Source organism: Amblyomma maculatum, chromosome 2, assembly GCF_055883805.1.
Source record: "Amblyomma maculatum isolate TAMU_Amacu chromosome 2, ASM5588380v1, whole genome shotgun sequence".
NCBI lineage: Eukaryota > Metazoa > Arthropoda > Arachnida > Ixodida > Ixodidae > Amblyomma > Amblyomma maculatum.
Genome location: NC_139345.1, coordinates 100730638 through 100757878, shown reverse-complemented (window position 1 = coordinate 100757878; position 27241 = coordinate 100730638). Strand labels below are relative to the sequence as shown.

The 27241-nt window shown below is 45.2% G+C and overlaps 2 protein-coding genes and 1 pseudogene across 2 annotated transcripts; 2 read left to right on the top strand and 1 right to left on the bottom strand.

Annotated features, from left to right (window-relative positions):
- Window positions 1-2084: 2084 nt before the first annotated feature.
- Window positions 2085-2921, bottom strand: LOC146199407 (neprilysin-1-like). The gene has a single exon (XM_084592120.1). The coding sequence runs from the start codon at window positions 2919-2921 to the stop codon at window positions 2085-2087; it is 837 nt and encodes a 278-aa protein (XP_084448246.1).
- Window positions 2922-8546: 5625 nt separating this feature from the next.
- Window positions 8547-10569, top strand: LOC146199406 (putative phosphorylase b kinase regulatory subunit alpha pseudogene; annotated as a pseudogene).
- A 1334-nt stretch (window positions 10570-11903) lies between these two features.
- LOC146199405 (uncharacterized) lies at window positions 11904-27025 on the top strand. Its single transcript, XM_084594881.1, has 8 exons — window positions 11904-12157; window positions 12497-12706; window positions 14197-14316; window positions 15557-15599; window positions 15708-15759; window positions 17365-17552; window positions 23295-23435; window positions 26674-27025. The coding sequence occupies exons 1-8, from the start codon at window positions 12081-12083 to the stop codon at window positions 26785-26787; spliced, it is 945 nt and encodes a 314-aa protein (XP_084451007.1). The 5' UTR covers window positions 11904-12080; the 3' UTR covers window positions 26788-27025.
- Window positions 27026-27241: the final 216 nt, after the last annotated feature.

Genomic DNA, 27241 nt, shown 5'->3' with positions numbered 1-27241 from the left:
AGGTGAGTCAGTGAGCCGTTCAAGTGAGCCGGCTCACTTAATTGAGCGAAGCCGCTCCGATCCGCTCACTATAAAGTGAGCCGTCTTGCCCATCTCTACCTATAAAGGCCCCCGTAACACGAACATGAACAGCAGGGGCGGCTGGTACAGTAAAGAACTGGGGACCCCACGTATACGCGTCCCGCTTCCAATATAATTTCCCAATAAAGTCGTTTAGTCAGTCAGCGGACTTGTGACACCACGGACCTCGAACACCCATGCTTAGAGTGTGTGGCGTCGCCGCGTCCAGAACAAAATAGATCCTGGGGGTTCAGCTGATGGCGAACAGATGGATATTCAAAAATTATAAATGCTGCATGATTACCAATCATTTCATTCCTACAGGCGAGGTTGAGTAGGTCGCCGGGGAGGCAGCATTCTTACTCTTGTAAAGGCACCTCTATCGTCCGCTCCAGTCGAGATAAACAGCAAAAGCGAAATGATATCTTTTAAGATTTATCTTTCCTTCTGCACCAATATAATAATTACATGTTATCGAGCACCTGACACGGATAATTTCTTTATTACGGACTTTCACTATGTACTTCAAGGCTTGCAGTCGTGGTTTCCTCATCCCAACATAATGCTTTGCGGCCATTTCAACCTCCCCGACATCGACTGGGAGGGTCTGACTGCGTCGTCTCGCCAGTCTAAAGATATTTGGACCTTTAAGGCACCGAACGCAACACAAAACTTTGTCCCCTTCTTCCTGGTTGTACAGCTGACATAGGCAAGGCTTTCTTCTATGTCCCTGTGCCCCTGAGTGAATATAGTTCATGATTTCTTCCCTTCTCGCAGCCGATCGCCCTACCTCCAAAAGAGGGCGCACCGACATAACATCAAAATTCTTCAAGAGCAAACATCTTCTCAGATATCAGGTGAAGTCTTGGGTAAGAAAGGACTACTGGAAGGACTGACCAAACTGATACTAATGTATACTGCATGCAAATAAGATCGGAAGACAAAGAAATTCCAACAAAGCACACTATCCTCACATTTGAGTCGAGCATTATCCTCGATTCCGTGAAAGTAAAGGGTTCACGAAACTGGAACTCAGCCAATACGTTATCCAACCCACGCTGCTGCTACAAATGTCAGAAATATGACCATAGCCCACAGATTTCCCGAGGCCAACCCACATGTGCCGGATGTGCCTACAATGAGCATCCTACTAACAGCGAAATGACGCCACAGCTTTGTGTAAATTATGAATGTAGTCATCCGGCCTATTCATGATCTTACCTTGCCTGAAAAAAGTAGTGACACTGAAACTAACCTCGGAGGTAACGTTCAAAGAAGCATAGAAGCGACTTCCATTGCCACAAAACCTACCTACTCCATTGTGGGCACCACAGCAGTCTTCGGCATCTGCAGAGCCGTTGAGTCCCGGGGGAAGTAGCTGGCGCTACTCCACCACCCAAAAGCAGGCTACGCTCCCCCCTCCCCTCCCCCCCCCAACCCCCGTCAACTGGCCCCAAGGTCTCACCTTATACGGGCAGGTCGGGATGCACTCTGCACGATTTTTATAGCCTCTGAGAAGACTGTGTATACGCAGAGAGACATTTTACTGATAGCAGAAGATTAAAAAATCACGATATATATAACGTAAGGTAGCCCTGCCGTCGACGTCATAGCGCCGGCGTGGCTCCTTAGAACGGCTACAAAATTAAAGCCCCATATCACTGGGCTTGGAGAGAAAACCTAATTTTCAGCAGTAGCCAAAAAGGCATCAAAGAAGAGTTCCACTTCAAATTTATCGAGCTTAGAAATGTAACAGCACATCTTAACATTGCCTCGCTCCTCCCTGTGTTTCATTACTTTTTTCCATGTACAGTTTTCCATGGACCTGTACATGATTTATAAGCGCCGGTTAACTTTTTCATTAGAGGATTACTTCCCTCCTATTGTCGGCTCAATTCGATTCTGTCGAGCGGCTACTAATATTTGTGCATGCAATAACAAAGGCGCTCACGAGTGATTATCCGAAGTCTTTACTCATTTGGCACAAGAGTCCGTAGGGACAAGATTAAGTTGTAATACTTCCGCTACCACATGTCGCACAATGCTTTGGTACGTTCTGTCGGGCATTTAAAGGCATCTGCGAACTCGGCCGAGTGCCTCGCTATCTGGTTGCACGCGTGGTCCTCCGGTTTCGAATCTTGTACGGGGGCGTCGTGACAGTGGAGCAAGCAGCGCCCCACGAAGAACTGCTGATCGCTGCTGACCGACCTGAGCTGGGGCAAGTCGCACCTCCGACCGCGCTGCGCAGCGGCCGCTCTCTTGTAGGCACGGAACAGAGATTGAGCACCCACGGACATGCCCGGAAGAGGGTCGACGGCGCTGTCCGCGACCACCGACGTGCGGTCGCAATGGTAACGGTCTTCGAAATCGGCGCGCTCCTCAGGATCCCATAACATCCTTACACCTGTCCCGTCATCCAACATGTTGTTGTGGCCGAATGCCCGCATCAAGTTCTGCAGGACGACGCTGCCCAGAAGGCCGTAATTTAGCTCAGGTGGTCCCCAGAAGCTGAACAGGGGGCTCAGCATAGCAGCGGCGGGTATGACGAGGACGTTGGGTCCCTCGTAGAATGCACCGACTACGTCGTTCCTGAACCTAAATTCCGTTTTCCCACGTCTACGTAAGGCATTGTAGAAGTTAAGCGCTTGTGCTTCGTTCGTATTGATGTAGTCAGCGATGAATACACCCGTGGCTAATGTGTATCCACGGTAGTAGCTGTTCAAACCGTTCCAGTTTGCGAGACCTAGATCGTAGCCGAGCCTCCATGTGACCAAACGAAGCTTTCTGGTCAGCTTTGCTGTCGTCTCTTCCATGAGCCAGTCTGAGTCCTTGATACTCGTATAAATATCGCTGGCCAGCATCCTAACCATTCTGCTCACTTGGGCAAGCCTACTGCTGTTGACCAATGGTAGCAAGATTGGCGCAGCAATCGCAGGGCCGTATATGCTGTACGAAAGGTCGTAGCAGTAGGCCTGCCTATCCGGCATGCGACCGAATGTGATGAAGCCACTGACGCTTGCCAAGTGTCGCGCGACTTCCCAGGTTATGTACAGCGATTGTTGAACTTCATTTGTATTGTAAATCATTCGGTTGAAAAACGACACCGATTTGGACCTCATGCTAAGCTTGTAGCTCCCCAAAAGTGTCCCTCGGGTGTAGGCTTTTAACAGATTCTTCCATTTGATTTCTAGCTTACGCATATCTGGTGGATCCTTGAGCTTGCGGTTGTATTCGAGGAGCATCGACTCAATGTACCAGATATCGCGGATGAGGTTGGATGTGTTGTTTCCGTGGAAACCCGTGGCCAGGATTATTTCTCTTGCAGCTGGGGCATACTTTCCTTTCTCGAAAAAAGCTTTCCTCGCCCTTTTCCACTCCTCGAATGGCCGACTGGCGCCGAAGTAAACATAACTTACAGTCTCTCCAAACCGAGGATATGGGTCCACCAATAGGGTGAAGAAAATCTGGAGACCATAGATAAGCAGAAGCTCGAGCGTTGTTTCCAAGAAGCCGGGGATCTTGGTGCTGAACGAAAGGTCTAGCTCCTTGAATAGCGATGTCAAAACGTGAGTATTTCCGATCATGTGGATGGGTTTTAGGCAGCTCCTGTAATAGGCCACAGCTTTTAATAAAGCCTCTGGTTGTTTCTTATCAACCTCGCGCGTTGATCTTATAAAATAGCGGTAGATAGACTTAGTCACGTTATCTTCCAGCTCGCTCATTAGAGGACCACGAGAGATCATCCCGTACCGGGTGCAAACGTAGGAGTAAAAGTCGTTGCACGGGTCTGCCGAAGTGTTGATGACGTTGGCGATCATCCAGGCGGCGTGGGTGGCCCCCTTTTCGTCACAAGTTGCTTGCACTTCTTTGTCGAGTGAGGTAGCATTAAATACGTTGTCGACCGCTGCTGTAACGCTGGGCCTTGCTACAGTCAACCCGAAATCATGCTTTCCTTTAAGCAGAGGACGGCGAACGAATCCGATCACCACCACGAAGGCTATGAGGAAGGTCAGGATCAAATAAGTTCGTTTATGGGATGCAGCTGTTAGCGCCGGTGCTTTGCAGTTGGCCTCGATCGCGACAGCAAGCGGGCGTCTTGAAGAGCCAAAGGCCCATCGAAGGACCTTGTTCAGAACACGGCGACTGACCGTTAGGACGATCATGACGTGACTGGAGTTTGTGAATCCACGAGAAGACTACCGCTTGTAGTTTTCGACCATCTAAACAACAGGAAGATTGTTGCCCTGCCTTTTGACTGTCCTTCTTGTTCCTCTTCTTCTAATTTTTCTTGCGACACGCGCCACGATATCTGGGAAGCACGTTTGTGATCAATTCTTGGTGGCGGAGAACATATGAAGAAAAGGCTACTACTCATTTTACAACGAAGCTCTTACTAGACTGGTTGTATGTTGAATGGCAAGGAAAAAAAGGTTTTAGTGTGAGGAACGGAAAAGGCGCTGAAGCTGTCACACTTCTAAGCGAACACATCAACCAAGCTTTTGAAGGAAGAAGTGTAGGTGAGGATGGAAAGAAAAAAGCGATAAAGGATCACCATATTATTTAAAATTATCTGCCCTTTATTTTTATATACTTTTATTATTGTTATTGTTGTTATTATTGTTGTTTTTGTTATTTTTATCTCACAAACTTAAATTTCAGCAAGCCCATGCACCACCCTCAACCATCACTGTCAGTGAACCGGATTTGATCAAATCTCTAATCTCAATTCTGCAGAATGGACTCTCCGAAACTGTAATCACCGCCTGCTCGTGGCCAATCACCCTTGTAGGTATGCGTCATATTCATGAGGACAACAACATATATACTCACTCAACGAAAAATGGGTATACCGTGTTTCGCCCAATTATACGCATCCCGTAGAATGCTTCTCTCAAAACCGTTCAATCATGCGAGCTTAAAGTTGACGTAGAGATGCCATTAGGACAAAAGATTGTTTTATACCACATATATATGGGGAATTTGCGTTAATGGATCAAGATAATGGCAATATTCACATCGTCTGCAGTGATGGCGGAGTAAAATTTTCAATCCGCTGTCCTTTGGGTTTGGACTGAGCTCCATTGACTAATTTATCTGTGTTGTCGCACACGAAATGATTAGCATATAATCCTAATACTACGTCATGCGAAAGACCGCCTGATATAGTCATGAAACACTACATAATCTATTTAAGTGTAACCAAGCCATATAAACGCGCCTACGCGCCTGTGCGGTCTAGGAGTACCGTGTGACTCGGGATTCAAAGGTCATGGTGGGTTCGATTCTGTTTTGAAAGCTTGTATGCATTGAGGAAGGAAAAAACTTGTTGTTGTTGAGAGCTTTATTTTTCCGCCCCCTACTCCCAAGCCTCCGGCACGCAGGCCTATGGGACGGAGAGGCCCTGACGTCACTTTTTTGAAGCCGGCATATGGTCGCGCGGCCGCGCCGCGACCGGACGCTGCAGTGTCTCCTCCTCCTTTACCCTCCGCATTTTAACGCGGTAGCGTTAAGAGCCGCACGTTAAAGATCCCCAGGTGGTCGAAATTATTCCGTAGCCCTCCACTACGGTTCCTTTTTCTCTCTTTCCACTTTCACCCCCTTCTTCCTCTATTTCTTACGGCGCGGTTGCGGTGTCCACAGAAAACAAGTGAGACAGTTACCGTGCCTTTCCCTTCCTATAAATAAATCAGTTCTTTAAAAAAAAATCAGCGTTAAGGGCCCCGTGTCGCAGAAAAATCGGTGTCGTCGTCGGCGGCCGCCGTCCCGCGTCGTCCGGCGTTGGCCGTGAGTGAAAAATCCAAGAAGCATTATTAAATGAAAACAAATAGGAAAAATCGCCGACCTGAGGAATCGAACGTGGGCCTCCGGGGTGCGAGACGATCACGCTAACCACTCGCCACGCCAGCTAGACGCTTTAAAATGGACAAAGGCGCGTTTATTGATTGCGGTGTTGTCTCAGAAATGTCCCTTAGAGAAGTGTATTGTGGCGTATAATAATAATTATGAGCATGTAAATTGCAGAATTACAGAACACGCAGTAGCCCCGCCGGGGTGGTGCAGTGGTAAGACGCCCGACCACTGTGCCGGAGTTCCCGGGTTCGAACCCGACCGCGGCGGCTGCGTTTCGATGGAGGCGAAACGAAGAGGCGTCGTGTGCTGTGCGATGTCAGCGCACCTTAAATATCCCCACGTGGTCGAAATTACTCCGAAGCCCTCCACTACGGCTCCCCTTTCTCTCTTTCCACTTTCACTCCCACCTTCTTCCTTCCCTTACGGCGCGGTTCGGGTGTCCACAGAGCAAGTGTGACAGTTACTGCGCCTTTCCCCTCCTGTGAACCAATTTAACTTTAATTTAACACGCAGTAACGAGTGGCAAATTACTTTTCCGCTGTACTTCCTCTTCGCTTGGCGTGCACGTAGCGCCATCATGCGTGTGGCGCACGGAATAAGATAGACAGGGCATGGCCTCTGAGATCTTCATCCGGCTCGGATCGGCAACGATGTTGCCGACGAACTACGGCTGCAACTTGAGGCCCGCGCGTTTAGGCAGTGTGGCTGGAAGCGCTTCTACGTCCCGGAAGGATTAATAAATCAAAATAAGTATAGCAAGTTGCTCTATGTAGGAATTCGAAACAGAGCCTCCCTTCTCAGTGCACGCCTCAGCCTCATTGTAAGCGAAGGAAGCCCTTGGTCCTATGTCTGATAGGCTCCTCAATATTGCATCATGAACAGCGACGGCAAAAGCCTTAGTTAAGTCGATCCAAAATATCTGGTACCCGTGCCATAACCAGAATCGACCTCGTCCTTTTTGAGCTGTACTGTGACGCACTGCGTTAGTAAATTGGCCCTGAAGCCAATCATCGTCGCAGGCATCAGCTCCTTATCCTCCGCATAAGACGAGTCTGTTGAGGACCACGTGCTCCATCAACTTGCCCACGCAGGATGCGAGTGAAATAGGACGCAGATTCTCAACACATAGCTCCTTCCTTAGCTTAGAAATAAATATAATCCTGGCACTCTTCCGCCCTGCCGAGATATCCCCAGCCCTATATCAGCCCTGCTGTGGACGATCTTGAACAACCGATTATATCACATGAGGAAAAGCAACAGCGTGAGCATAGACACATACCCGGACCTTACGTTTCTGAAGCGTATCTGGGATACAAAGTGGACAAACACAGGACATGCAATGGGAAGTGGTCGCTATGTCCTTACCATGGCGTTTAGTACTGCGAAGCACCAAGACAAAGAGACAGGGCCTAGAGTGACGGATTGGGACAGATTTCTGAAAATCAGGAAGAACACGGCTAACGGGGAAATCGAAGGCATAGGAGCCCGGGTTGAGGCACTCAAGCAGGATGTGATGATCGAGTACCACCGAAGAGGTTCAGATGGAGGACGAGGGCTTTATGGTAGACTCTAGACCATTGTTAATGTAAGAAGCGCATTCGAGCCTTCTGAGGAGGTGGAAAAAGCAAAAGCACAATGGGATCCTAGGAGGATTGCCAAGCTAATGAGAAATCGAAGCTTACGCGTTTTTCCCGCAGTACAAGCAGTGGGGGCAAACTTGTGATCGGAAGAACGGGAAACTCGGATACAATAAGAAAGGGTAGTTGTTAAGGCACCTTTTTGATCCGGCGGCAACCAAGTCGGCGGAAAGGGGGCAGGTGGCTAGATTAGTGCATCACTATCAAGGCGTAATTGGGGAGCTTATAAAGGAACTCTGGGATTGTTACATAAATGGCGGGGCGGGCGGTTGCTTGCCGGATTTCTCAGGGAGGAAAACTTATAATTAGATGCGGAATTTACGCTAGCGGGGTGAACTTTGCGATAGGGCAACTTAAGCTTCGTACCACGTCGGCAGTGGGTCCTGACGAGGTTACCAAAAAAATGTTGAGGAACTTGGACTTCAGGTCGGTAGAGGCAGGCACGGACCTGATGAACTCTCGCAGGAAAACGCCTTGGACAATAAAAGAAAAGGTCGGAACCATGTTTTAAGCTTAGAATGCCTGCTTCTTCTCTCATTTGGCCCAAGTGCCAGTGGATTTTCTACAGATTTCACAGTGTTCATCTCCTGCGTGCCTTATGATTTCTCCTTTTTATTCCAATATTTTTTCTTTTAGTTTCCTCTCTTCCCTAGCAATCATTTTATTTTGGTTATGTAATTATACATCTAAAAATATATCTGCACCCCAATTCTTGGCTGATACCCCTGTGTAGGTTTGTGCCATTAATTTAGAGGACGACAACAATTTGCGTTACCTCAAATTTGTGAATACTTACACAACTACGTCACACAGGCAGATTCTCTTGCTGACTATATTCAAAATTTACAAACTTAAAAATTTCACTCAACATTTTTTGCTTTTATTTAATTCTACGATCTTTAATAGTCGTTTTTTGTTGGTTTTTTTTTTCATTAATCCACCACTGAATTATTAAACTAATCCAGTATATACAATACTTATGGCTGTCCTCACTGAACCATGGCCAATCCCCCCTCGTGGGTATGGGCCATGAGTCAAGGAAGAAGAATATCCATGCAAGCGAGAGTATTACTTATACGAGCATTATCCCCTGTCTTGCCGGAAGTTAGCACTTCGAAGGAAGACTTAAGTGGAGGTCCCTCTCTCTAAGGTTAAGCCTCCCTTTGCAAACATCTACCAGAGTTTGCATTGGGTTCAATATGCGGGATTCTGATTACATAATTGCAACTGTTGGGCTAAATTGTTCTTTTAAATTTTTTCGAGCTTTCCTCTTTTCCAGCAAATATTCTGTTTATTTCACTTTAAATTCCCTTCTGTCGTTTTTAATCAATACAGTTTTGAAAATTCCCAATTGGCGCTATTATTTTTGTCGTAATCGCCTGTGGAAATTTTTCATGTATATGCCACTGCACCTATAGGATTAATCCCCTCATATGGGTATGTGCCATGTTTCAAAAGGCCAAGAAGAAGAATAGTAGTACTTGCCCTTACCCACTCACGGCGAGGGATTGGCCAGGGCATCTGCAATGTATACCCTGGCCAATCCCCCGCCGTAGGTATGCGCCATTACGACTGAGGACATCATCATCATCGTTACTGCCCTCAGGCGAAATCGCTTTCGGCCCATGTCGGCATAGCTTCCGAGATTGCAGTTCAGCACCCTTGGAAGGCACTCTTTGCGCTCCTGAAGTGCAAACTGCTCTTCGGCTATGCACCTTCCGCAGAACTCTTGAAGAGGCCGGATTGTCTATTTTTACAACAATACGTACAGCACCGTGATCGAGCACCAGTTAGGACCCCGTGACTGGGCTGATACCGAGCCGCAAGTTTAGCGGGCACCACGCGTGGGTGCGCGACAATTTGTACTGCGTACTCGCGATATGTGTCTTGTCCGTGGCATACAAGAACCCCTATATTTATGAGGACAAGGCCACAGCCTACAAGCTGGGGCACCGCTCCGTGAAGCTGATGCGGGGGCTTCTTGTGACCGTATAAATGAACAAGAAGTATAAGCTCGGGCGATTCAAGGAAACGCAGAGTACAACCAGCTGCCTGGACGCCAAATTTGACACGGCCACTGGCGAGGCGTGCGTGGACGGCCAGAACTGGGGCCAGCTGTGTATCGACGCAAAGTCACAGTACTTGCTTGTCCTTGCCCAGCTCACTGCTTCAGGAGTACAGGTTATCTTCATCCTGGACGAAGTTGCCTTCATAGAGAATCTGGTGCTGTACACTGAGAACGCGAGCTGCATCCCATAACTCGGCATGCGGGAGCGCGGCGACCAGAACAACCAGGGAATTCGTGAGCTTATGGGTGCGGCCAAGGCATGCAGCACTGGAAGCCATGAGTTAGCTGGACCTGTTCTGTTGCCGGGGCGGGCCAGTCTCTGTCATCCACTTCCTCTCAGACGAGACACAGAAGTGAGACGCAGTGCTTATCTCCATGCTGGCCAGGGAGTCCAATTCCGAGGTGAACGCAGCTCTCCTGTCGGTGGTGGGCTTTCCTGCTTTCGTCGTCAATGAACCCGATATAATTTCCAAGGCTCACGTGGCCACGGCGAATAAGCTGCAAGGAAAATAAGGCTGCTAGCGGTTTCTTCTGAACGGATACAAGACAGCTCGGGAGAGACTGCACTACGAACCACGGGAGCTGCAAATGTTCAAAGGTATCGAGTGCGAATGGCCTCTCTTATTTAGGTATACCTTGCCATCGATGCCTGTTTCCGCGGGCACTCAGGTACGGGTGCCTATCGGACCCCTTGTGTGGGCACAGTCGCTGTTTATACTGGGTAAGCTTCTTGGGGAATAATTCTTGACTCTCGGAGAATTGGATCCGACCCACTTGATAGGTTTTTGATATCCCTGGCGAGGCTAGAACTGGTCTTTCAAGTCGTTCTGTTGGCTGAGAATGAGAAAGTGAACGAAAAAGCATCCCTGCCCGGGCATTCAGGCAGTCGCATAAATTTACCTCTTCGAAGTTCATCCAGCCCGCATGCTTGGTGAGTTGTACTCACACTTATGAAATATCACAATTAATATTGTGCTCCCCGGGCGCATTAAGGAGGTCGGACTGGTGGCTATCAGCAAGGTATACCAGAACATGCCTCCTCACGCTGCGTCGAAATTTTCGGAGCTCTACGGCGTCTCTCATAGCCTGAGTCACTTTGAGACGTTAATCCCCATAAACCAAATCAAACCATGTTTTGAAGCGGTGTTTCCCAACTCCTGCAAAGGGGCCGACTCTGTCCTGCAATCATCGATACATTACGATACCAACATATAGGCGGTTCCCGCACTGGTGTGACCTTTTTAATATCTTCCAGATAGTGTGGCCACGTACAAACATATCCCCACTCCCCCATTCTTCTATCCCTTCTAGGGAGGCATATATGGGAGACTGCCCTCCTCAACTGCACCTCGCTGGAGCCTAAACGGGCTCTGGTGGAACGGGCGCGAGACGGGGCCTCCTCGTGTCCCGGACTATGGGCGCCGACCATGTAGTGGGCGCTCTGTGGCTTCCAAGCTCTGTTTCAACAATAAAAGTTTTCACCGCCACCAAGTGCTAGGATCAAAGCGGCTTTCGGGATTCGCTGTCGCCGAAGAAGATGTCCGATTTCTTCTGATCAAATCAGGTGAGCACCCTAAACAAATTAGCATAGAAAATACTGATGGCCATGAAAATGCCGTTTCTAACATGATTTATATGTATTTAGTTGAAAATTTATTAGTGGAAATCTATTGGCTTCTACTGGTTTGTACCGGAACCATGCCGGAACCACGAACAAACCTACCAAACCTGGATGGTTCCCAGTGGTTTCTACTTTCTATTGGAACACTGGGTATTTCACTATGATTCTAATGTGCCTAGTGTTCTTTTTTGTTTGTTTTTTGCTTGGATCAGTAGTGTAAATTCATCTTGAAAAGGACCGTATAAAAACAAAGAACGGTTACGGACCGAACAAGACCAATTGTCCCCGGCCGCGCCTTTTTTATCTCTTCGTGCTTCAGCGTACGCGTGATGAACGCGATGTTGTAATGGATTACCATGTATGTGACGTGTCATGCTAAAGAAAAAACAAGGGGCATCTATACTTCCCAAAAGCAGCCTCACATGTGTCAGATACTTTGGAACACGGTGAAACATCGTACTTTGGAAAACCGCGCACTCCTTCAACTTGGTCCGCTTGGACAAGAAGGACTGAAAGTTGTAGTTATGACTTCTTATAGCTCTTGAATGAGACATAACATCTGATGCATGCAACCCTACTGAAATTTGTGCTTACTACACATACACACACGCACGCAAACGAACGCCAGATTTCCAATTTGTCCCGTTAGCCACTTGCAAAAGTTGTGGTGTCAACCTTGGGTAAAGAGAAAATGGCTTACACAATCGCTGAAACTGTGATTAGCTTTTGCCGGTACTTGTGAAGTGTGTTTTACTACGTTTTAATTCGCATAATTAAATAATAATGAGCTTATTGAGTAGTGAAAGTGTTAAAGGACCTTTCTGAGTAGCTACACCCTGCCACAATGCCGCACCGAGACAGCGATTCCGACACTGGTAGCACCTCCAGACGCAAGCGCAAGAAAACACATACGCGAACAAGGTAAATTGGCTGTCCTAACTTCTTGATATTTATGTCCGGAGTGCTAAGAGACTTTATTACCATAGCGTCACTGATGTTACTAGCAAATTCATTGGATGCTATGATTCCGACACTGGTAGCACCTCCAGACGCAAGCGCAAGAAAACACATACGCGAACAAGGTAAATTGGCTGTCCTAACTTCTTGATATTTATGTCCGGAGTGCTAAGAGACTTTATTACCATAGCGTCACTGATGTTACTAGCAAATTCATTGGATGCTAGATACCCTTTTCACGGCTTTTTACAATGTTAAATGTTTTGGGCGATGTGATCGAGTGTCTGCTTGTGGTTTGTGCAGCTCGTCATCTTCGGACAATTCCACAGGGCGCTACCGCCGGAAAAAAAAGAGCGGACACAGCTCGCAAAACAAATCCAGGCGGCGGCGGTCAAGATCTAATTCGTCACCCCGCTACTCCTCAAGCAAAGGGTCGTCTTCCCGAAGACGCCGTTCCGGTTCTCGACACCGGCGCTCTCGCTCGTTGTCACCGGGGCCGCGAAGACGATCCAGGTCGATGTCCCCTTCATTTTAATTTTCCATTGCGCGCTTTGGAGGATTTTCGAGGGGTTACTGATCCTCTTTTTAATTTTTGTTTTCATGCGCGTTAACTCCCCTTGCGAAGTCACATTATTCTAAATAGCTCTGGGCGCTTTCAAAGCTTCATCAAGCTTTCTTCTCACAATATCAGTTTTATAACTTGTTATGCTCCATGGTCTGACAGAGTTTCCATTGCGATGAGCATTGTACGTGGGCCAGCCTTCTTTGAGTGTTTGTGCCAATAATTTATACCAGCTGGTTACATGTAGTTCTAGCCTGTAAAGGCATGTGTAATTTTGAGACATATTTCGGGATGCTTTGGTATCCAAAGCAAAAATGCTTGAGCATATTCATGTGCCATGCTTATACAAAAGTAACAAAAATGCACTAATATTTTGTATCTGTGTAATTTTTCTTTTTTGCATACACTTAGGTAATTAGTAATACATGTCAGCATTTGTTACAAATAAATAATGGCCAGTATAATAAGCAATGTCTTGGAAGGGGTGGTTTCAGCTGTAGCCCTGCTGGGCTGCTGGGATGATTTCATTAGGAGGGTGCGGTCTGCACCACGTGCAGGGACAAAGGGAGTGCTGCTGCAACATAGGAGAGTGAGGAAGTAGAGACAATTATCATGAAGGTGATGCTACACCTGTCAGTCAGCAATGGACTTGGTCGTATTCATCGCTGAATGGGATGCCAAATTCTCGATTGTACTCTGCTAATGTGGCATCATGAGAAAGCAGGAAGGGGGGGGGGGCATTTCCAGTTTGAAACCGATCAAAATCTACTTCATGCATCCAGCAGGAACAACTACGTTCCCAGGCCTGGCAGTATCGTTTGTAGAAAGCAAACTGTAAAAAACACATGTTGAAGAAACGGACACCTGGCGATACAATCTTGGCGTTGAGACTGGTGCATTCTACCAACAATAGTTGATAAAAAGCAGGTTTTGGCTTTGTAAAAAATTTGCAGCTCTCCAGAACAGAATACCTTCATTAGCCATAATGCTACTGTGACACTTAAAGATATCCATTAACTATCAAGTAGTACGGGTGTGGCATTGATAGGAAAAGTGCAACTTAAAAGTCATTCAATTGGTTTCCAGTAATGCAGTCCTGCATAGGATACCAATGCTGGTTCATCGTCACTAGTGCTCACCATTTGTCATCCCTGTCCCTACTCTTGTTTTTTTTTCTTGCCACAGTGTTACAATATATTGTTTCTTGTTGAATGCCAATTAACTCACCAAATTTTAAACATCATGTCAAGGAGGTAGGGGCTAGCTAGACGTAGAATACACTGTACTGTATGACAAAAACGTGTTGAGACTTGTGTAGAATCATGAGCTTTGTTTTCCTTTGTTTTTGTGCCATTGTTGCTGTCACGGTTAGTAGTGGCCTTTGGCATTGAAAAGGTCCCTTTTTTTTTTTTTTTTTTTTTTTTTTGATTGTTTTTGCTAGATCCCCAAGGCATAGATCTCGGAGGTCTCGGAGTGGTTCCAGCTCACGTAGGCGCTCGTGGTCAGGCAGTGACTCACCGAGAAGAACCAGCAAGAAGGCATCACCAGCAATCTCCCCAAAGTGAGTCTCCCAGATTTGTTTTTTCATCGCTATTCAGTGGAGGCAAAAAGCTAGGTGCCATGTACTGTACTATGTCAGTGCATGTTAATAGTAACCCCAGGTGGTCAAATTTTCTGGAGCCCTCCACTATAGCATCTCTCATACCTTTGGGACTTTAAACCCATAAACCAAATGAAGCAAATTTTCTTGTGTCCAAAGGAAAGATGTCATTGATGTGTGGTCATAATGTGGTTTGCTTGTTCTGATTTGTCATTTGTGTACTTATGCATTAGATAATAGCTCCAATAGAATCGTGCAATGTTTCTGTGATGCAGTTATTGATTTCAAGGTAACATTCTGAATGCCTTATAGTGCACTTCTGGTTATATACCTGTAGGAATAATAAACAAAAGAGCATTTTTTGGCAAATATTTATCTGTCAATCTGGACCATGACCGGCTTTATTACTTGGCGACCTGTTCACCCCACCGCCTCAACTTCCCCTCATTTCGGCGCCCGGCGCTGCTACCGCTACATTATGGATAGCTACAGTCCAGCCATGTCTCCCTAGTCTAGGTGGCTCTGGCAACGTACACTTGATAGCTGCTGTTCAACAAAACCACTTGGCGTTATAGGCATGTATTAGCTTTCTGTGGCCATGCAATAAACGCTACGAGTGTGTGCCGCCAGCTTACAGACCTGTATTGAGCTTGCTGGTGCCCGAGAATGCGCATTTGCGTAAGCCAGCATCTCGTGCTCGTAGCTAGCTGTCCCCATAGACCATTTAGTGGCATTACCTCCAGTATTTTTTCAGAGCTGCAGTTCTTTCATTCTTAAACAAGCTGTGAAAGTGGCTGTACTGGTAGGTACGACTGCTGTGCTATTTTTTTTAGCCATTTTTGTTACCTGCCCGGCTGCAAAACTGAAGACTGCTCGTGCGATGCAACATCGCAAGGTGAAGCCGTGCCACTTTCCGCCTGTTTAGAACAAAAAGTGCACCTTCGACACCTCCTATTTTGTAATCAGGAGTGTTCACCCGACTGTTAGTCATTAGAAATGGAATTTACAAAAAAAAAAAAAAAGAATGATAAGCGATGGCCAGGCTAAAGTTTGTGCGCTAAACATGATTTATTTTATGCCAGCGGGAAAGTTCCTACACTTTCAAATACCTTGCGTGATTTTGGTTTAGCATTGATGACCTTAAGGTCGGAGGTGAAATTCCCCAGAAATGGCCTCATGAATTTCTTTGTGTCCTTTTCAGGAGAGTGAGGAAGCCAGGGGACCCTGTGGCACCCAGAACTGGGGTGAGTACAATGATTTACAAGAAACTTAGGGAGATTGGCAGATCTTTGCATGTGGCAGGGTGGTTCAGCAACTCATGTTCACCTTTACCGTTTGTTCTCTTCTTCCAGAATGAAGCCGACCAGCTCAAGCAAAAGATTCAACAGGTGATCAAAGCTGCAGGTGTGCCTTCCATCTCATGTTCTCATGTGCCGTAAATCCTAGCTGGAACAAGTATGAGGGAGGTAGTGATGGAACTGTCACCTATATCATGATCCAAGTCGCAGGGCTGGCATCGCCAAGCTCACTGCAATGGTGTGAAGGTGGCTACATAACAGCGGAATAGAATTCTGCTTTTTTTTTTTCACGTGAATTTACTTGTTTCAACAATGGTGCCAATTTAAGTGGGCACTGAAGACGAATTGAAGTTGCCCTTTATCAGTAGGGTACTGCTTTGTAGTCAAAAAGAGACTGTTCTCACCATAAACAGAGCCTTTACAACCTAGAAAAAGCCACAAAAAATAAAATGCAGGTTTTTCCATCACTGGGAAATTTCACGACTTCACAAGCAAACCACGTGCAATGGCGCTAAAGTTTTGGTGCTAGTCCCAGATGCTATGCCACACTGCCATTCACATTAACACAGCAGCAAACAGTTCTGTCTAGGGTAGGAATCATGATTTTGAATAGAGTGAGAGGGAAATGATTATTTCTATTTTGGTTCCTTGCTGCTGGGCGAACATTAGCATACCCACAAAGGGTCGTAGAATCGATTTTTACTTATAACAATAATTGCGTGGAGTCACCCTCAATGCCCCTTTAATTAGCCATCTATAGCTTTCATTACAAGACGGATACACCCATAATCATTGTTATTTTTGAAAGTTGCTAGTCATGTTGAATTTGCTTGCATTGAGCTGTAGTAATGTAGATTTTTCCGCGCGTTTGGATTGCAAGTTTGCGATTTAGACCTTGCGGTCAGTTAGGAAAGGTAGCTCACAGCGGAGTTTAGGCTATTGAATTGCAGCTGCAGAGGAGGAATAGTGCAGGTTGCTTGCGAATAGTTAATATGCACTCGCTTTACTATTTGTTGACAAATTACCTCACTTGTAAGCTTGAGATACCTTTTCATTGGGATCTGTTGCTACTTTTTGGTAATGCATGATGTAATGCTCTCAGCAGCTACAAACAACAGACAAACAGTAAACTTTCCATGCGGTCACGTCAGCTTTAAAAAAGGAGAAATTATGGCATGAGCACTTCACAACACCCACTGCTCTAAACATGCCAGTGTCATTCATTAAGATCATAGCCATATCACAAATGGGCTTGAAAAAATAGGGAATGTACATACTGCAGAAATGTTGCACTGGCTTTACTAGCTTATATCGCTTGCAGTGATAGACTGTTTGTATGCTGGCTTCTAAATTGGCAAACGTAGGCTTGAGAATGTTGCACATTCATGGTTCCTTGCTTGCAGTTTCTCAGAGAACCTCGTGTTTTTGTAAATTAGTACAGAAAACAGTGAGATGTGGAAAGCACCGTCATGAGATGATGCTTAGGAGATGGGGTTAATCATTCGCTTGCTTTTTCTTCATGTTACTTTTAACATTTCATAAGTTACACTGTCATCCCTTTCATCGTTCCTGCATTGCCATCATTTGGGAAGTGCAGCAGCATTTGCTACAGCGGAGTGCTCCTCTGCATGTTGCTGTGCCTGCGCATGGCATTCTGGTGCATGTGAGGATGTGTAAAAGAATGGGGTAATGACACCAACCACTGTCGCAGCCAATGCCAATGCGGAGCTCCGTGAACGTGGTTTCCTGCCATCCGGTTCCAGCAAGGAAAAGGCAGCCAGTGGCAGCTCACCGCCCAGCGTGTTGGAGCAGATGGAGCGGGCACGCCTGATTGATGACATCAATGCACCCTCCTTCAGCCAGCAGGCCTTTGTTTCTCGACGAGAGCACAGCAAGAAGGTAATAGGCTGCTCGTTCACCTGCCTGAGGCTGTAGAATGAAGCCGGCAGCCCTTAGAGCCTTGAACAAGATGGGAGCAAGCTCGTCGCCGCGCAGATTTAGTGTTAAATTTTGATGTCGTTACGCTTCAAGCTCAAGAAAGTTTTTGCTAAGAAAACACCTTTCATTGTTGCACTACTGACCATGCAAACCAGGCTTGAAGGGACTGTGAGGAGACTGGAAGTTGGCCTGCATCGATAGATTATCACATCGTAATGATAAATGCTCTACTTTTACTGAAAGCTATAAAAAGCCAGAAAATGAAACTGGTGCATCGATACCAGTTTTTTTTTGGGCACTGATAGCAGAGGTTAGGCTCTACGATTCACACAAAATGGCTGTCATGAAACCCTTTATGATATGGGTGCCACACATTTGAATCTAGTGGCAGGAAAAATTTTACGTCCAGCTACCTTAGCTATACATGTGCCTTTTGCTATTTGAGAAATGCTGGTATTCTCAGGGAGAGCCATAACTCATTTTTACTTGGAAAACAAGAACTGAATGGAAGTATTCCATGGTGTCCCTATAAGAATTAAATAGTAGAGTGAGTGAGATTGACAACGCACGGTTTATTAGCCCAGTAACATAGAGCAAAGAATATGATAATAGGAAAAAAGTAAATATTGAGAAGGAACACGACTTCTTTGTGTGTAGCAAATAAAGGTTTGCTTATATACAGAATATTTTAATTTATCCAAAAGTTTTCGTTATTCTGCCTATAACTTCGGAGGAGTACAATTATTGATGACTTGAAAAATGATGCTGGTATTACCACTTTAACATTATTGGAACTTATATGGCTTTCTAGAGAAATGAAATCTTAATAGATAGGCATTCTGTTTGGGACACATAGGAGATGCGGGAGCTCAATCCCGAGGGCCACCAGGTACCCGGTACCTGATACTGTGGGCATGAGCATTCCCCCATCCCTTGCCCTTGGTTTATCCTGGTGGAATGCCTCTGGACATGCCTCTCTTGAATAGACTAAAATACCTGCTACTAGATCCAAATGAGTGGCACTCTCCGACCTTCGCTATTTTCCACTGTCCTTGTCATTATTATTCCATTTGGCTTTATGTGCCAAATCAGTGCAGGCTTGTGTGTGGAACAACATTAAACAGTCATTTGCATAGTTCTGTTGTGCTGTAAATTAGGAAAGGGCACGCTAGGCTACATCTGTAATTTAACACTCGTTTACGGAGTCAAGCGTGCCAATTGCAATTACGGCATGGGTAGGGGGGCACAATATTTTTCGAGGTAAATTAGATATCCTAACAAAAATTACATTCCATAGTGTCACAGCCTTGTTCTTCCTTTTTTTGATTTGCGGATGGGAGTGCGTGATTGTCTTGGAGCAGTCTGTGCAGCTGGGAGAAGTCAGCTTGCAACAGGTTGTTTTCTACTAAATCTGATATTGTGATGTAATATAATAAGCATGCGCTGCAAATAAGTGGACTCCAAATGCAGGTCAACCCTCCAAACTCAAAGCCAAAACAAAACTGAAAATAAAAGTTCATTTATATATGTCATCATATGCAACACCCAAACCCCCCTTCCACCCTCCTCCTTGTTTGCTTTCCCACACTCTTTGTGGCACACATGCAATGCATACTACTGATACAGTCCGCCATTTCTGCGAGGATGCGGTGCCGCTACACCACAAGGCAGCTTGGCAGATGACCGTGCCACTTCCCATGTGTTCTTATGAGAGCAGCAGTATCCAGGTTAATTCCGTCATGTGCCGCTAGGGTTCTGTGCATGCTCAGATCACGCATGCTAAAGGTGGATTACAAAGCCATCAGTCATAGGCACATGAAGATCAAAGCGATTAAATATTGCCCCATCCTGCCCTCCTTACTCATGAGTGGCCTTGCTACTAAGTGGCAAACCAAGCGGCCACAGCTCTACAGTTTCGGATCCTGGAACTATGCAGCCATGCATGCTCTGGAAATCGGTAGCAAGGCCAGTTTGCAAGCACACAACCTAATTTTTTGCACGTATAGCTTTATACAACCTGCCAGGCATGGGCATAGAGCTTGTACACCATCTGGTCGGCCAGAACTAATTTAGATCCTGCAAATAGGTCAACTCAGTGTACCAGTTGCCACCTCATTTTCAGATAGTCATTTTTTTAAAAAAAAGCTGACTTACGTCCAGCAGTATGTGGTACAGTGCGGCATGAACATGCCTCTTGATTGGAAATAGACATACCCTGATATTTCACAGCATGCGGTATGCTGAAGACTATATGATATTACAGTGGAATCGCATTATTGTGTATACAGTAAACTATCAGTCTTCAGGGGACCAAAAAAATGTTCGAATTATTGAAAGGTCGACTTATCGAGTGGGCCCGTAAAGAACTGCCGAAAAATATTTGCATCGCAACAACTTCATCTAATGAACACCAGTCAGGTGGCTATCTGCATTTGAGATGAAACCCAAGTGAGAATGACAGTTTCTCCCAGTTTATTCAACTGCTTTACTTTGCGCACTCTGTTGGGAAAGTTGAAGTAGTGCTTCAAAATTGTAAATATGTACACAGGTGTTAGAGCAGTGTCCCCGCCGGGGTGGTGCAGTGGTAAGACGTCCGACTATTGTGCCGGAATACCTGGATTCGATCCCGACTTCGGCGGCTTTGTTTCGATGGAGGCGAAACGAAGAGGCGTCCGTGTGCTGTGCGATGTCAGCGCAAGTTAAAGATCCCCAGGTGGTCGAAATTACTCCGTAGCTCTCCACTACGGCTCCTCTTTCTCTCTTTCCATTTTGACTCCCACCTTCCTCTCTTCCCGTAAGGCACGGTTCAGGTGTCCACAGAAACAGTTGTAACAAGTACAGCGCCTTTCCCTTCTTGTGAACCAATTATTATTAGATTAGAACAGTGTGAGGCCACCCAACATAAAAAACAAAAACAAAAAGTGACATGCCAAGTAACATCTGAAATGGCGCAACTTACTGACGTGTGCATGTGATTGTTTTCATGGGTTGTTGTGAAGTTAAGGGAAGTGAAATCAAAAATAAACGACCAGGGCTTACAGTCAGGGAGGGGGGGGGGGGGGGGGGGGGGGGCTCTGGAACACCCCTCTAGTATTTTACAGGGATCTGAGACCCTCCACGCGCGATGGAATGTATGCGACTGCATGAACACATAGCAGGCTGTCATCTTTTATCCTTGTCAGTGGCTGTCACAACCTTCTTTGTTGTATCTGCAATTTAGCAGTGAGCTTTAGAAAGAACCATGAACATATTTTCTAAAACCCGAGACAGTGAAATAGTATTAGCTGGGGATTCGCTTGTGGTTAAACCTGGAGTTACGTGAGAGCAATCTGCATGGCTACGCTTAGGTTCGGCATGAAAGTAAAGATATGGCTTTTACACATAGTAGTTGACTCTATGGTTCCAGCTTTATTTATGCCATAGGGGAATCACTTCATGTGTGAGCACCCCTTGTTTCTCGTCGTTGACCATTCTCATTCGGGTGTAGAAGGCTTCTAGTGGTATGACATCATCTTTACGTCGAACTCCGGGGCACACCGCCGTTACAGCGTTCGAACAAACCTTCTGTCAACTCGCTGTTGTCATTCGTCTCTACCAACTACCGAGTTATCTGTCCTCTTCCTTCGCTCTTCGGACAGGCACGGACAAGCACCAGACAAGCACCAGACAGGCACCGGACAGGCATGGACAGGCACGGCGAAATGGCGAGACTGTGGCCAGTGTAGCTGTCGCTACAAAATAATTTTTCCCCTGTGTACAAAACTATGTGAGAAGCAGGCTACCAGCCGCTTTCTCTCTTTCCCTCTCTCCCTGTGCTTGAATCACTAGAGACACCTCCTCTGATGGAGCCAGAATTTAAAAGCACTGTATGTATACATCTGAACTATATTTCAGAAATGTGGAGTTTTCCATAATCGTGGTGGCTGCCACAGTGCACAAAAAATGCATTGGCACCTCTGTTCTATGCAGCCGAGGTTCGGGGAGGTCTATTTCAGTGATTGCAGGCTGCACAGGTTGTAATTCCCCGTCAGAATTCACTGGAGAAAGGCTGCCCATGATTCAAATTAACGAGCATCCGACACCACAGGCTTAGATGGGCGTCAGCCGGTACCACGCTTGTGGTTCAAATTAATTGAGGCTGAATTAAGTTTTACTGCATTTGGTTTATTCAAACTTCCACCTCGTGTGTACTTAGGTTTCGCTAGTATTTGGAATGCATGAGTGTATGCATTGATTCATTGAAATGGGCTGTTCGACTTGTCCTTGCCTTTGAAGCGATGATAATCTGGGTGCACTGTATTGTTGGACATGTGATGAGATGAATTTTACAGTGGTGGGCATGGAACTTTTGTAGCTGTACTGACCATCCCATCTTAAGTGCACACTTGCAGTGTGCCTTTAGGGAAAGGGTAAAGCAGATAAGAGAGGGAGCTCGTAACATGGCAAAACAGATATGTCGGGGCTCAAAGCACAGCTCATAAAGAGCATTGCAGTAGCACATAGTTCCACAATTCATGCCTAAGGCTTTACTGTATATACCTGCTTCGCTTGTAACATGTTGATGAGCAGCTTAAAATTACAGGCTTTTTAGAATGCTGACTTGTCCTGCAATAATTAAAGTTGAACTGTCATATCAGGGAATTTTGTTGCACTAGAAGTACATTGAATGTGCATTGAACTTGCTTCTCCTTATGGCTGCATGAAAAAGCATTTGTTCCCTAATTTAAGCCAATAATTTTCTTTGACGAAACATTGCAGAACATAATATTACATGCTAGCACACGAACAACTACGCAGATTTCAGCAGCACAGCTTGAAGAACTGGATGGAGTGACTTCCCTGGCTTGACAGCTGCTCCAGATCTGCCATTAAAACAGCGTAGCTTTGAAGATATCTAGCCAAAAGAATTCACCATTAGACAAGACTACAAATTTATCTTCAGAGCTGAGCACACAATAATGGCCACCTTAGAGGTATTGGCATAGGTACTTACAATATTTGCTCTTGGCTAAGCGGTATTTGAAGCCACACACTTTGACAACATTGCTCCCATACTCGTGTACTAGAGCGACAAGGAAGGGTCAGGTGCGAACACGGCATATAATTCTTTGGGGATAGGCAGGATTAGAAAGTAGCGCTAGTTTTATTCTGTTCTATTCGTTTCTAGAGCAAGCTTCCTTGACCTTGAAATAAGTTTGTAGCAAAGTGGAAGATATTGCCGCTTGCATAAATTGCACTCATTTTCATCTTGATTTATAACTTATTTTTTTTTGTCTAAAAGAAAAGACATTATCTCTGTTTCCTTTACTGTTTAGGAGAGAACAAGGTTCAACTGGTTGTTCAGCTGCCTACTGAGGTTCCATTTACCAGCAAATGCCACCTCATTTTCTGCGGTCATTCGAAGACATAATATATTTAATGTTTATTACTTATAGATACTGTCATCTCAGTGTCAGGCTTTGATAAGTATGGAAGCAAGTGAGAGAAAGGCAGAGGAAATAAAAGACTTAAATAATATGATCTGAGTGAGCTCAGAGCTGCTGAACTATTGCATGTCTCACAGTGCACAAACAGAGTAAAAGCTATCTGCTCCATCTTCGTTACAGGGCCTCTTGCACACCAAATGGCGTGCAATAATTCAGGCTTTCACTAATCGTATCTGTTGGACACTTTACAATGCGTTTTCTATGATATTTTTTGCAGGATGCAGCCAGCACCTCCAAGGAAGTGGACAATCATGCAGCAGCCATTTTTGGATCGTTCGAGTCCCTTGTGGCAGCTTCAAAAGAGGTCGTGCCCCTGTCCAATTGGAGGGAGAAGCCGGAGTTGCTGATTCACGAAAGCGTATGTCATTTCTCACTGCCTGTATGTGTCAAAGGCTGGTCTTTAAAAAGCAAAAAAAAAAAACCTGTTGCGCTTAAAAAAGTGTCGATTCCTTTTTTTTTTTTTTTTTTTTTTTATCCTTTCAAGACTTGAGTGCTTCACCAGCCTCCATTACTATCTAAACAGATTTCTTATTGGCCTGATCTGTGGAGCACCTTCAGTAAAAAATGCAGGATCTTTTTTTTCTTTTTGTCTTTCATATGGCATCACATGTGGTAGTGTACTGTAGGCATACGAATACAATGCAAGTGTTTGTCCCCTTAAGGGGGGACAGGGTGCTTGTAGCATTCTTCTTAACACTTTGACTAAACGTAATGAAAATCCGCAGCCTTGATCACATTTTTGCACTGGTTTCAAATATGTAATTAGTTATTTGATATGTATATTAGTTTTCAAAATAGTCGACATTTTCACTCCTTTGTTTACAGAAACAGTAGAGAAACCACAAATCAGAAACCTATTGTTAGCATGTGGCTGGATAGTATACACTATAAGGAATATAACTTAGGAACTACTTTTTTGATTGAGGCAATATTAGCCACTTTACAACTTGTTGAACTTTTGATGTAGGGAAAAGTGATTTATGAGCCGTCTAAATTAGAGTGCATGAAATGAAAAATCTGTTCCAAACAATGCATAGTTTAATCACTCAAGAGCATGCTACAGTAAAAATTAACCCGTTTTCTGCTCTTAGATGTGAAGATACTTATTCTTCTTGTAAGCTCCCAGCCATGGTGGTGCAGTGGTTAGAGTGCTCAACTACTGCACCCAAGGATGCGGTATCGATCCTGGCCGCCGTAGCCGCTTTTCGATGGAGGCAAAAAGCTAGGCGCCCGTGTGCTGCGCAATGTCAGTGCACATTAAAGAACTGCAAGCGGTGAAAATTTCCGGAGCCCTATACTACATCGTCTCTCATAGCCCGAGTTGCTTTGGGACCCCATAAACCAAACCAAACCATCTCCTTGTAAACTAGGAAACTGTCAAATTCGTGTCTTGAGAGAACGAAAATGGGATTTATTCAGTTCGTTTGCACGTTACAAAGTGGAATTAATGGCCCAGAGAGTGAATAAATTAGTTGGTGTGTAGGAGATTGACTGTAGATTTCTAAAACATCGTTTTCAATAACTTGCTTCTTTTTGTGATTTTTGCCCCATCAAAACCCTGCCCCCCTTAAATTATCTGTCTAAAAGTGCAAGCCGCATTGTGTTTGGCATCAAATTATAAATAGACTATAGTAGTATGTTGTAATTTAAATATGATGCGGTCTTTTTTTTTTTTTTCCTTCTGCTCATCACGATAGCTGTGCGATGTCAGTGCACGTTAAAGGACCCCAGGGGGTCGAAATTTCCGGAGTCCTCCACTACGGCGTCTCTCATAGCCTGAGTTGCTTTGGGACGTTAAACCACACAAACCAAACCAAACCAAACCTTCAGCAAGCTTCACCGCTTAACTCGCGAGCCACTATGGGAAGTCACATTTCTGGTAACGTTGGGGCTTAGTGGCATACACAGGCATCAGAGAGCAGCTGTATACTCAGAAATGAAGGTGGTGCAAGCTGTTCAGAAAGTGGTGGCACTGAAATCATTGAGTGAAATAAGGAATCCGAGAATGGTGCACCAGGCACAGGACTGAGCACTGCAAAACGCAAATGCAAAACACGTGTGGCAGTGACAGCCTCCACTTTGTGTGTTAATTCGTTGAAGACTTTGCTGCCCTGAACAGTGTCACCCACATTTCTGTGGTGTTGCTTTTGAAATAATATCAACCCACATAAGCATTACTTCCATGTTTTTACATGTAGTCTTGTGTGATTTTCTTTTTTTATTCCTTGGCTCTAATTTACTTGGAACGGGTTGAGGTTGCATTTTATTCTTATTATATTTTAACCGCAATCACAGTATCACTGGCACTGCATCAAACCCCAGAGATCAAATCCCAGAGATCAAATCCCAGAGTTATCTGTGTAACGCTTCCGTGAGTGGAGCCTTCATTGTTGAAGTGCGACTGATTCACTGAATACAGCAGGCTTAAATGACAGCGCATATACCTAGGCTATATCATCATGCTTTCTGGTCAGTGAGATAAACATTAATCGTAACTTAGACCAGGAGATGAGGCAGGTGACGTTAAAAGAAGGGGAAATTCTGATTTACCGGCTTATACACAAGGCCCTTTTGATTTTGGATAAAACATGAATTCACCCATTTATTCTTACCCCTGTCCGAGTTCTTCAAAATCTAGCTAAATGCAATTTCTGCCCAAAGTACATCTTACTAGTACTTTCGAAGCATCAACTAACCTGGGCTGCATTTCTCACCTATGGGCGCTGCTCTGGAATACCACCTCTCATTATCCTAAAGGTGTAATTTGTTAGTGTACAAAGCAGCAGATAGTGCACAGGATATACTGATGCCTCATACACTCTCCAGGGTAACTTTTTCTGCTACCTAAAAGCTATAAATCTATTTTAGTACTTGTGGATTGTGCCATGCTTGTGTGGATAAGTTCAAAAAGTATGTCATAGGAGGTAGAAGTAAGGCACCCAAACACAGGCACTAAATCGAGTTGAAATGTTAGCTACTGGTGGGGTTAGCTTTACAATTATTCTACTGACAATAATATATACTGATGCAACATTTTGTTGGCATCATTGTGCCATGTACTGTGCATGCTAGTGAAATCTTGTTTCAGTGCTGTTGCATGTATAGGATGACTGCTGTGATAACTTTTTCATAATGTACGTATGAAGGTAGGCAGGCCTAGCAGAGACGCATAAACTGTACACAAAGAAGGTGGTACTATGCGCGACAAGACAGTAAGAATCCCAAGGAAAATAAATATTTCACTCGGTGAGCACTTTCTTGCTGCAAGCTGCCAATTCTAGGCTATTTATGAAAACAGTGAGCAAAGACACAAATGTTTTGCCTTGAAAAAAGCAATGTACACCCAATAGCACGAAGTTTTGCATGAGGAAATAGTCCAAAAAGCCTGCATTGTGAAAATCTTTGTTGAATAACCTTGTAAACGTAAATGCATAAAATAACATCCAACTTCCATGCTTTGATTTCTCCCCCAAAAAATTAAACCTGAAATCAGAGAGCCCACCTTATGCAGTGCAAGGAAGCTCAGATGTAGAATTTTCCTTTACATCTGAAGAGAGTATTGATGTGTGCGCATCCCACATATTCTTTCCTCATAGCTCAAAGAGGCACCAGAGGTGAAGCTGGAGCGTTGGCGGAAGAAACTCGCTGCTGAAAGAAGAAAGCGCCTCAACGGAGCGACCACGGGTGGCTTGGTGCGCACAGATATGTGACTGTGACTAGACAACAAATTGGAGGGCTTCTATCCTCTGCGGGACACTTTGTAGTAGTGCCCATCTTGGAAACTGTAATCGGTGACAGTGTGTGTGTGTGTGTGTGTGTGTGTGAATTCTTGTACATAATAAGCGTGGAATGGGTGGCCCTTGTTGGTTATGTGTCTGAGCTGTTTTCATTCGGCAAACTTTTGCAGTGGAGCTGGCTTTCTTATTTTTAATGAACATGGCTGACAACGTTTTGGCGAGTATTGTGGTTCAGTACCCGCACTGCAGCCTCTGCTGTAGCACGGTCTGACCTGGTGATAAGTGACAAAGCATTACGCACAGCATATCGTTTGCTGGAATGGGCTCGTTGTCTACTACTTGCCTCAGACAAGTAGGAAGCTTGGGCATGCTGGTTTCTCATTATTGGTATAGTACATAGAAATGGCTATGCATCTAAGAAGAGCAG